This window comes from Vicia villosa, linkage group LG5, assembly GCF_029867415.1.
Source record: "Vicia villosa cultivar HV-30 ecotype Madison, WI linkage group LG5, Vvil1.0, whole genome shotgun sequence".
Lineage (NCBI taxonomy): Eukaryota > Viridiplantae > Streptophyta > Magnoliopsida > Fabales > Fabaceae > Vicia > Vicia villosa.
In genome coordinates, this window is record NC_081184.1 from 123,259,384 (window position 1) to 123,270,488 (window position 11,105).

At 31.3% G+C, this 11,105-nt stretch overlaps 2 protein-coding genes across 3 annotated transcripts; both read right to left on the reverse strand.

Annotated features, from left to right (window-relative positions):
- Positions 1 to 2,358: 2,358 nt before the first annotated feature.
- LOC131607203 (uncharacterized) lies at positions 2,359 to 4,533 on the reverse strand. 2 transcript variants are annotated; one of them, XM_058879224.1, is made up of 6 exons: positions 4,370 to 4,506; positions 4,110 to 4,251; positions 3,900 to 4,010; positions 3,710 to 3,802; positions 3,483 to 3,595; positions 2,359 to 3,310 (listed from the first exon to the last, which is right to left on the reverse strand). In XM_058879224.1, exons 1-6 carry the CDS (start codon positions 4,446 to 4,448, stop codon positions 3,162 to 3,164), a joined length of 687 nt encoding a protein of 228 aa, XP_058735207.1. In that variant the 5' UTR covers positions 4,449 to 4,506; the 3' UTR covers positions 2,359 to 3,161. The 2 variants fall into 2 exon arrangements, with proteins under 2 accessions (XP_058735207.1, XP_058735205.1); XM_058879222.1 differs by having other exon boundaries at positions 2,367 to 3,310; positions 4,110 to 4,292; positions 4,370 to 4,533.
- Positions 4,534 to 7,285: 2,752 nt separating this feature from the next.
- Positions 7,286 to 10,077, reverse strand: LOC131607204 (prohibitin-1, mitochondrial-like). The gene is made up of 6 exons (XM_058879225.1): positions 9,942 to 10,077; positions 9,642 to 9,815; positions 9,243 to 9,359; positions 8,417 to 8,587; positions 8,010 to 8,222; positions 7,286 to 7,666 (listed from the first exon to the last, which is right to left on the reverse strand). Exons 2-6 carry the CDS (start codon positions 9,813 to 9,815, stop codon positions 7,472 to 7,474), a joined length of 870 nt encoding a protein of 289 aa, XP_058735208.1. The 5' UTR covers positions 9,942 to 10,077; the 3' UTR covers positions 7,286 to 7,471.
- Between the last annotated feature and the right edge of the window lie 1,028 nt (positions 10,078 to 11,105).

Consider the following 11,105-nt stretch of genomic DNA (forward strand, 5'->3'; position numbering starts at 1 on the left):
TATATATATATATATATATATATATATATATATATATATATATATATATATATATATATATATATATATATATATATATATATATATATATATATATGGAGCATATCAAGTGAGAGCATTTTTAAATGAGAGATGAGAGGAAGAAATATCAACCATTGGATTCATCAAGAGAGATAATGTTAATACATTAATGAGGCTATTAATTTCTCTCTCTTGATGAATCCAATAGTTGATATTTCTTTCTCTCATCTCTCATTTAAAAATGCTCTCACTTGATATGCTATATATATATATATATATATATATATATATATATATGGCATATCATATGAGAATGCCATATTTATATGAGAATGTGAGAATGAATCTAAACCATTGGATTTTAAAATAAATGGTGGAGATTATGGGTGAATCTTTTTTTTCTCTCCTACATTTTGAAATAAATGATGTAGGAGAGAGGAAAAAAAGATTCACCCATAATCTACACCATTTATTTTAAAATTCAATGGTTCAGATTCATTCTCACATTCTCATATATATATATATATATATATATATATATATATATATATATATATATATATATATATATATATATATATATATATATATATATATATATATATATATATATATATATATATATATATCAACAATGTGTTTATCAGTTAGCTTGAACTTATTTTCCTTATCACTTTTGGATGACATTTCATAATTAATCATAAATTAATTATATGAGTTATATCAATGTACATTTTATCTTTGATTTCTTCAAAAAAAAAGAAATTTTATAACCATCTAATAATAGTCGAATAGTTGAATTGTTAATTCTTAAGAAAACATTCAATTATTTGATCAACTTTGATAAAGTCAAATTCACACTCAACTTTACCTTTAGATTTAAACAATTATAAAGAGACAACAAAATTTATACTTTTCTTAAAAGATTAATTAAACTCCCATTTAATTAATTAAGTTGGATAGGCTCACCTACAAAATAATTTTTTCAAAACTCACATTGTAACTTTATTTAAAGAAAATGAAACTCATTATTAAGTAAATGTTTATTTTATATGCAATGAAGGAAGTGGATAAACTTTTGTTAAGGATAGTTATTTTTGGACAACGATTAAAACAAGGAAATGTATCTTATAAACTAATTTATTATGGATCAAAGTTTAAAACTTGCTTAAACTACAACAAACCTACACCACTTTTTGAACATAGAAGTTCATATAGTTCTTCTTCCTCACCGATGAGAGAATGTTTGAATCAGTCCAAACAAACATTGATCATATAAATGTCTCAATCATAAGTACGCAATTATGGTCAAAATTTTAAGCAGTTTATGTAAACTATGCAAGACACTTCCATGCTCTAATAATGACCTAATTTGTTGATAAAAATTAGATTAATAGCTTGTCTGCATTATGTTTGGGTTAACTTTGTAGCTAGGAGAATCTAGACTAGGAGAAGTTTAGGACAATGTAGGTTAGGTTTGGCAATAGTATCTATCTGTCTTCATGATTGACACTTAGGAGAGTAAATTGTGGTATGTAGATGCAAAGGATGAGTCATAATCTATTTAAAGGAATAGTCGTTGCCAATGCCATGTGTTATTACTATGTAGGTTCTGCAAGGATTTTGGATGTTATATTTGCTTATAAAATGAAATATGACACTAAGAACACATACTTTTCATTTCACATACAAAAGTATGGCAAGTGTCCATACCGCAGTCGACTTCAAATGTAGTAGTGACTTAAGCATAAACTTTGTATGATTGGGTTACTTGAATTATTAAATCATAATTGAGTCATTTATTAATAGAAAGTTTTTATTAAAAAAATCTCCAAATATTAATATTTAGTGTTAGCTTATTAGAGAAATATATTTGAGGTCCAATTTGTATGATATAACGCGTCGACTAGTTTGATTTTTGGAGGAAAAAAATAATCAAATGAAATATAATTGGTTTGGTTTGATTTTTGGAGAAAAAAAATCCAATAAAATATAATTGGTTTGCTTTGATTTTTGAGAGATAATAAATTGGAAAATGTTTATTAGTAAGAAAACGTGAAAACAAGAAAGGCAAAAATAAATTCCAACTATTATATTTTTTCTTTAAATTGTTTCGTACTAAATAACACTAGTCTAATAAATTTCAATTGATGAAGTATAATTTGTATGTTTTGATTTTTACAATTATTTTTCACAACTAAAATCAAATGAAGCAAATATATATTGGTTTGGTTCAATTAGATATGCTTAACATTTTAATAAATTTATATTTAAAATCAACTGTTTTTTAATCACAGTAGATTTTTTTATATTATTAAAACAAATTCATAAGCTATACTGAAAAAAATTTATATATGTGATTAATTAAAAGTACATTAGATCAGCATTTTTAAAAAATTAAAACTACTAATAAAAAAATTGACTGAGAAACTGATATCCAAACCGATAGAATAATCAAACATGCCTTTTGGGGGCTTGAAGGTTATTTACATATGAGGAGCTTCCCCCTTTGTTATATCTTTGACAAAATTACACCTCTCCATAAGTATAACCATGTTCTAGTAAATATCCTCAACAAGGCAATTACAGGCATTGTCATCAATAACTCTACTCTTCCTAAGTTAACAATGTAATAGTAAAGACCAGCGGCATGACACACTTGTTCATGCTGTTCTAATCTTCATAGTTAACTCATGTCACAAAACCAAATATTGGGTTTTGAGCTGGTTATCAAATTGTAAATCAATTGGAAAATCTTCAAAGTTTTGGGGCTAAATAAAAGTATGGGGATTACTAATGCAAAACCAAACATACACTTAATCATAAGCTCTAATCTGATTACTAGTTAACTACAGCATAAACACTAGAACTGCCACCTTTTATTTACTTGGTGTCATAGCAACTAGAACTTTGAATCAAAACCTGAGAAATGTGGTGTAAGGTATAAATCTTAAAGTTCAAATTCATTTAAAAGCCCTAATTGAAACCTGAGATTCATGTGTTTTCACTGATGAAGCATGCAGAACTAAAGTTTCATTATATGATTGAGTATAGATGATAAATGGAACAAGGGAACATATGCCAAGTGCTATGATACAGATATAGGTATCAATAGTTCTTCTCGTTGAAGAGGTAGGTTTCTATTCTTCATGATCATTGACAAGTCCATCAAAGACCAGATATTGAAGAGCTATAGAGTACTTAGCAGCTTTCATATTACCAGTACCTGTGTTATCTGTTCGTGAATAGCTCCTACTTTTCAAAATAAACGATCCAGATATATCCCCTTCTGCAAGACAATTAACAACAACAACAAAATGTAACTCGTAAGCACCATACATCTGATCATACTTCACTACTTTAAACAGGTTTAAACAAATCAACGTTACGATATAGGATAAAATAGTAAAACATAATTGAACGTATACGTTAAACATGTGTCATGAACCAACGGAGGCAACCTTTAATTGTGAAAGTGGTGTGTATCCATTTCTTATATATGAAGTGAAACCTTGGAGAGTCTCCCTGATGAGTATGAGTATCCGACAAGAGAAGCTTGCAAGACCCTTTTTGACTGCAAAAGAATACAGAAAGACCAACTAAACCTTATCACTACGCGGATCACCAAGAGTTTAACAGCTGAAAACAATCAAGAATCCCTGAACAACAGTAATCAACAAACACTCACTTTGCATAGCTAATAGCATTGTTGCATAAGGCCAGACTCTTGATCATGGCCAAGTCTCGCCCGCGGGCATTAGAATATCGTTGTTGACATACCCTTTACATAACAGATTTCAAAACCAAAAGATGAATTAGAAAACAAATAAAAGATGTTTATTGAATTCATGATATAAATTTAAGACGAAATAAATTACTTGTTATCAAAGAAATCTCCGAAATCATCAATAACAACTGCATGAGGCAATTTATCGAACAGATGGAAGGCAGCAAAGTACTTTCTAATATCCTCATCATCATTCACATATCTTACCTCAAACAATCAAAAACAATTAAATCAGCATAAATATATATAAGTGGCGAGTAATGGAAGAAAACAAAAAAGGGTTAAGGTATATAGTATATACTTGATTTGTATACGTTGGAAGACACTAGAAGATGGATCAATACCCTGAGAAAGAAAAGGGGGTTTGGAGTCCAATTTGTTTTGGTTACAGATGAAGACAACATTTGGGTTGGGAGAGTTGGAGTGAAGTGATGCTGCAGCTGCTACATTGAATGCAAATTGGAAAAGAAGTGAAGTTTTTCCACTGTATAGAAAATTGATTATTCATTAGAAGAAGAAAAGTTGAAAGAAGTGAAAATGTAGAGAGAGAAAGTGCATTACGAAGAAGGAGGGCCAGAGAGAAGAAGTAGATTGGAGTTATGTTGAAATTGTTGAAGTGGGTTTGGATGGTTGCTTCCATTCCAGAAAAACAACTCCTCCACCATAGTTTTCACGCTCAGCTTATTAACATGTTTGACTCTCCAAGGAAGCTTCAAACTAACTGTGAATTAGTATCTTATTTGACACAAACATTTTTGACGATGACCATTTATCTATACACTTAATGAGTAAATTATTTTGAGAAAATGGATAATGCACGGAAGTGTAATGTATTTTTATATCGTCAATCAATCACCATCATTTATCTAATTAAATTATTTTTTATTTAAAACTTTTTTAATAATATAACAGATGATAGTTTTCTATTCGATGACAATGTCAGTGCACTATCTTTTAACTTAATTATTTTTATAATATAACATAAGATTATATTAAATTATTTTTCATGTAATAGGATAAGTAGTTTTTATAAGCTATTTTGAACCACTTTATATATATCTATAAGTTTCGAGAAAATATTCAAAAAACTGATATATTTAAATTTTTATCTAGTAGGACAACTTTTTACCTATCACCTTAACTTGTATCCCCAAATTGAGAATGTGGGTCAAAACTCAAAATATACAATTAATTATTCCCTTAGATATTTATTATAAAAGATAATTTATTCTTTTAATTCATTGAATATACAATGTATTTTGTTTATATTTAGTTTAAATATGTTGTTGATTATTCAATAAATTTTTTAAAAAGATATTTATTTAATAAAAATTGGAGGAGGGTGGCAACATCAAAATATAGGAAAGGGAGAGAGAAAGAATGTGATGAGGCAGATGGCGTGTGATCAAATTTTGATAAGGGTCTAAAGATATAGAGAAGGAAATCTTTTGATCATCTTGTTAAGTGAGAATCTTAGAGTTAGACAGAGAAAGAATCGTATCTTCTTTAAGAAGCTTTGCTTTGGAATTATGCAATTTATTCTTGTAATATTTTCTTTTTCAATAAATAATATATTTTCATCTTCTTTCTTAATTTTGGGTTCCTAACAATTAGTCCGACCTATCGAATTATCAGAGGAGTGTTGGTGTTTAAGATGGAGGAATCATACAATTAGTTTGTGAATGAAGAGCTTTTGAAGTTTGTGGGTTAAGACCCCTTTGGATGGATTGTGGTAGCATGAAGGTTTTTCGAGAATAAATTCATTCATCTGATAAGGTGTAATGCACATTCATAAGATGGAGGTAAAAACCATGTTATGGTTTCAATCTTGGTGCCGAGAGAACTTAGATGCAAATTGAAAGTCATTATGTATGGCTCTATTCAAAAGATTCAAATAAGGTGATAAATAAAATGTTACTACAATGGAAGGCAATACCAATTTGTAAGCCCTTGGAAAAAGGAAGAGCAAACAAACAACTAAAAAATGGTTTGAGGTCGCAACTGGTGAAATCCGCTCTCACGAGATGAAGGTGAAACAATCTAAGGAAATAATTCTCCTTTCAAATATCGTAGAGGTATAGAAGAGTATGGATAAGGCAATGAAAGTATTTGATGATAGAGTCTTAGACAGTATGTTAATCATCTAAATGAATCGGATTTATCGTACAAAATTTTTAGTTTGGTGGTTAAGGGATTTGTGAAACACGTTATAGGGATGTCATTGCACAACTGTCGGACACCAGTCATGATTTGGTTGCTAGCAAAATCCAACCATCTCAGGATGTTGTTGTTGAACCTCCACCTCTCACCAACCAAAGGTATAACCGCTCCTTGACTGCCATCAAAGTCCTCAAAACGACAAAGAGGTATGACCACTCCTTGACCGCCATCGAAGTCCCCAGAACGACAAAGATATACCCGAGAACCAAATCAGGTGAAGGATTATGCGTGAGTTGTGGGCTTCCAACCACCACGTAAACCGCTAGAGCCTTAAAGGCAAGTTTGTTGCAAAAATAGAAGATCATTTGCTTTATTCACTATTAAGGATGGAGAATATGGTACATGTTGCTAGAAATCCTAGGTTTTCTCTTGAATTCTTAAGTGTTAACAAAGGTAGCATTGTGCACCATTGCTTGTTGATAGTTAAGAATCAAAGAAAATGTACAATATTTTTCTGTTAACATAGCAGCCTTCATATATTGTTTTTTGACAATCAATTCTGCAGAAAACACAATATTTGATCCATGGGATTTGCCAATAACAAGCATACATCAGTCCTTATACTATATGTTATAACCCTTGGACTGAGCCATTTTCAGTTGCGACAAAACTCTTGTTCTATCCTATCAAGGAAACTTATAATACAATAAAAACACATCCGGAGAAAATGCAAATGGGGAGGATGAAGTCTATTTGAAGAGAGGACAGTTTTGTATTTTAGACTTGAGGACAGTTTCGTATTTCAATATCAAAATATAGGAAAGGGAAAGAAAAGAATGTGATGTGGCATTTGGCAAAGAGTGAACATGGGATCAATTTGGCTCTAAGAGTGAAGGCATGGAGAAGGGGATCTTTTGATCATCTTGTTTTCCTTTACAATCAATAATACAATCTTAATTTCTCTCTTAATTTTAAGTTCCTAACAAGTTTTAATATGAGAAAGATAAATAATATTAATTTATATTGGCAGCTGTTGCTTTTTTTTTTTTATAATAACATAAGTAAACCATATATGACAGTTATTCACCTTAAACGTTGCCAAAAAGTACATTTTATATAACAGTTATTCACCTTAAACATTGAACACAATCCATTCCAGTAGGTCCTGCAAATCAAGGATCTTATTTGTCTTGAATTCTCTCAATAGAGAATCAAAACCAACCTTGTCTAATATTTCCGGCGCATTGTTATCTATGTTGAACTTTCAGAACAATTTATTACTATTATGCTTCAAGAAAGAAGCAAATGGGGTCATAATGACAAAGATAGAGATTTGAACTTCCCTTATCTCTCAAATGTTCCGTTGAAAAGATAATGACAATCAGTTTGTCCATAATCCAGTTTGCAAAGCTGAATCTCATGTGATGAGTTAATAGAATACAGTTGAAAATGAATCATAATACAAGAAAAAAGTTATTGATTTAAGTGAACTCGGCAACATAGCTATTTCTTCCCACTGGGCTCCAAATTTAAATCCTGGAGGTTCAGCAAGAGATCGTCTGAATTCAAGAAAACCTTGTTGGCAGAATTTGAAATTGTTTGTGCAATTTCCCTAGCAGCTTCAATTTTCCTTAAGGTTATAAATGCAGGGTTGTTGGAAATAGCTTGACCAATCAACTGAGCACTCTTGGCTTCTCCCTATTTGTCAAAAAGAAATAACAATAAAGAAATGAGAATTCGTAAAGTAGTTGATATTATATGTATTGGATTTTGAGAAGAAAAAAAAGTTCAATAGGATCATGTTGAAAGATATTTAATTTCTTTGCTTGACAACTTATCCATACATCACCATTTCGCCAAATTTAATTTCCATATATGATAACTTTCATATATCCCTCAAACAAGACAACCAGCAAATACACAGTGATCTTTTTCTTTTCATTTTGCATTATTTGGTAGCAGTTTCAAAAAATAAGCACGACAACAATGTTTAGAAAGATAACAAACCATAGTATAGGTAGCAATGGTGAAAGTATTTTACCTGTGCTCTAATAACAGCACTTCTTTTGTCTTGTTCAGCTTTTTCGACAACAAACTTAGCTCTCTCGGCTTCTTGAGCAGCAACCTGCTTGGCTTCAATTGCGGCTGTGAATTCTCTCCCGAATGTCAAACTTGTGATTGACACATCATCCAACGCAATGTTAAATTGTGATGCCCTTTCAGTCAATATCTTCCTTATTTCACGACTAACAGCCTATAAATTGGATCATTTTAGAAATTATCAGTCTCACTCGTATGGTTGTGATTCCCTTTTAATATAAATGGTGAAGGGTGAGATTATTTCACTTCTAAGAATACAATTCCAACTGAGAAGTAAAGAGGCATAGCCACACTTAATCCAGTTACTAGTTGAACAGAAGATGAAAGAGAATCTATATAAATAGCTACCTCTCTCTGAGTAATGAGCTGACTGGCATTGTACTGGGCAACCACAGATTTGAGGGTTTCGTGTATAATAGAAGGAAGGACCCTTTCATTATAATTCTCGCCCAGAGTTCGATAAACTGTAGGTAATTGGTCTGGCACAGGACGAGTAAGAACTCTAAGTCCAATTTTCACCTGGCAAAATAAAAGATTCATAAATAATACATTACATGGAAATGAAAACCATAATACATATATGGTCAAGTATTGTGCCTATGAAAAATATGGGTGATAAAAGAACTGTCTATACAGTAATAGTTAGAATGGATAACACTTGCAAATACTAACTTGGTTTTGACATTTTTAACATAAATCTAGAATTTCATGGTCATAGATAGTAAATTTGTAATAGTTCAAACACAAGGAAGATGAGCAAAGTGCGCAACATTGGAAGGAGATGATTGAAATGAAATGACTGAATAACTTGAGTTGAGAATTGGTGGTTCAGTTCAAGCCTAAAATGTCAACGAGCCACATAGAAGGCATGATTTACCTACAATCTTGGAATAGCACTACACAACTATAAACAACAGTAAAACTAAAGTTGCTTCAATAGACTAAACTCTAAAGGGAGAGAAAAAGGCCCTATCAAACATTTACCTTAACCTTGCCTTTTTCTGGTAAACAAGAAACATTTACCTTAATCTGATCTCAAACCAAAAATACAAGTTATTGAAACAAAAAAAAAAACTTTTGGACTCCTTGCAGCCAACACTCAGGCATACTACAGCACATGATCAAATCATATGAACTAGAAAGAAAAAAACAGGAGAGAAACAGAACAATTTACCATTTGGAGATCCCGACTTCCTGAAGTGCTCTCAACTAAATGAGGTCGTGCACGAACATCATAGATCACAGGCCTCTCAAACCACGGGATCATAATATGTGTTCCTTCAGGATAAACCTGCATATAAAAAAGACATACTATATTGTCATATTGATATACTAGATTGCTGGTCAACATAGGTCTAACCCTAAAAATATGCATGTTTTCAGGGCATTTTGACTCAGAGCTATCTTTGCTTCGTGCTTATAGAAAGATTGTTAGTGAATCATATCATAACCTAAAACCTACAAATCTAATGAACTAATCGACGAATATACTACACGAAAACCTAATCAAATAAAACATTAAACAACAGTCACAACACAATTTGTGCTATTACAGTTCAGGAAAATGGAAAACCTTATCTTTGACACCAACAAGACGGTTAAAGACAATAGCTCGATGACCACCCTCAACATTATACAAGGTGTTTGTAGCTCCATACACAGCAAGTCCACCGATAATGCTAACTTTAAGCAAAGCAGCGATTCCACTACCAGGAACCTTCGGGATCTTCACGTTGTTGAAATTCATCTATCAAAATCAACACTACTAGTTAGCATGAACAATAAATCAAAATCGAACAACAACAATAATTCAGCAATAAGATCGAAATAGATGAATGAAAAAAGCTTGAAAGAGAGAAAATGGAATCTGTACCTTGCGGAGAGTGGTGGTGGAGATTGGTGTTAGGTGTAATGAGGGTTCAGTGGTTGTAGGGTTTTAGATTTTTGAGCAAAACACTGTTTGCGACTACTTCGGGTATGTGTTTTGGGATTTATGGGTCGGGTACCCGATAATTCTACCCATTTTTTAGGCTTTGTTTTCTATGCATTCCTAAAAAAGGTGGTTCCATAGAGCTTAGATCTAGGCCGTTAGATCTTAAAATTGTGAAAATGAATGAACGTGATTTTATAATGGATGATAGGGTAATTTGTGAATTTTTTTTTTACTGTTTAATCTTATTTGGGATCATTTTTACCATATTCAACCGAATTATCACTGGACTAATTAATGATTCGTTAAAATAAAATATTAATACTTTTATTATAAATGTCTTATTTTATAAAAAGTATATTTTAAATTAATTATAATTTTATCGTTATTTTTAGCATATACTTTTGCATTATCTTGTTGAATTAAAAAAATTGCATTATCTAGTTGAATTAAAAAATTGTATTTCTTAGTCATTTTTCTTTAATGAGAGATAACATTTTATCAATCAAACATGATGTTATAGAATATATTTGATTCGGTGTTTATTTTATCCAAAACACAATAAAAAATAAAGTTGCGCTTTTTACCTTATAAAATCACATTAAAATGTGTAGTTGAGAAAACGATAGTGGAAACACTCATCTAGACATATTTTTCACAAAAGTGAATTAGTTTCGTTTATGTTCTGTTTGAGAATCATAAATCAATGTTTTATATCCATGAAAGAACCATAAATGGTGACAATTGGATAACTGGTGATTTTGTACGGTCGTTCTGATCTCTATTATAGTGGTTCGGGGTGGATCTGCATTGTTAGTTCTTCAACGGTCAAGCCAGTTCAAGATTCAATGCGAGTATAATGAAAATGAATATCTTCGCATGTGAATTGTTCTTATATATTGGGTCAAGTATCCAAAATTTCTGAAATACATAGAATCCATTATTCTTGCTCAGGTGAAAGAGAAAGTTGTGTGTGCTTGGACGAACCAAGTTAGCCATTTGGGAAACACAACAACTAATAGAGTCGGATCTTCACATGCGATGTTGAAGAAATGGTTGGGCGATAGCAAGGGAGATTCGTGTAGAGACTGGGACACGGTGAACCAA

Bases quoted from the DNA above. Each gene is read 5' to 3' on its own strand.
- LOC131607203 (XM_058879222.1), bottom strand. From the start codon at position 4,473: ATGGTGGAGGAGTTGTTTTTCTGGAATGGAAGCAACCATCCAAACCCA. The intron at 3,803-3,899 runs GTAATTTATTTC...TGTTATGTAAAG, and splicing joins GGAGATTTCTTTGATAACAA to GGTATGTCAACAACGATATT. The intron at 3,596-3,709 runs GTGAGTGTTTGT...ATTCTTTTGCAG, and splicing joins AATGCTATTAGCTATGCAAA to TCAAAAAGGGTCTTGCAAGC.
- LOC131607204 (XM_058879225.1), bottom strand. From the start codon at position 9,815: ATGAATTTCAACAACGTGAAGATCCCGAAGGTTCCTGGTAGTGGAATC. The intron at 9,360-9,641 runs GTTTTCCATTTT...TTTTATATGCAG, and splicing joins TTGTTGGTGTCAAAGATAAG to GTTTATCCTGAAGGAACACA. The intron at 8,223-8,416 runs GTAGCTATTTAT...TCCAATTTATAG, and splicing joins AGCTCATTACTCAGAGAGAG to GCTGTTAGTCGTGAAATAAG.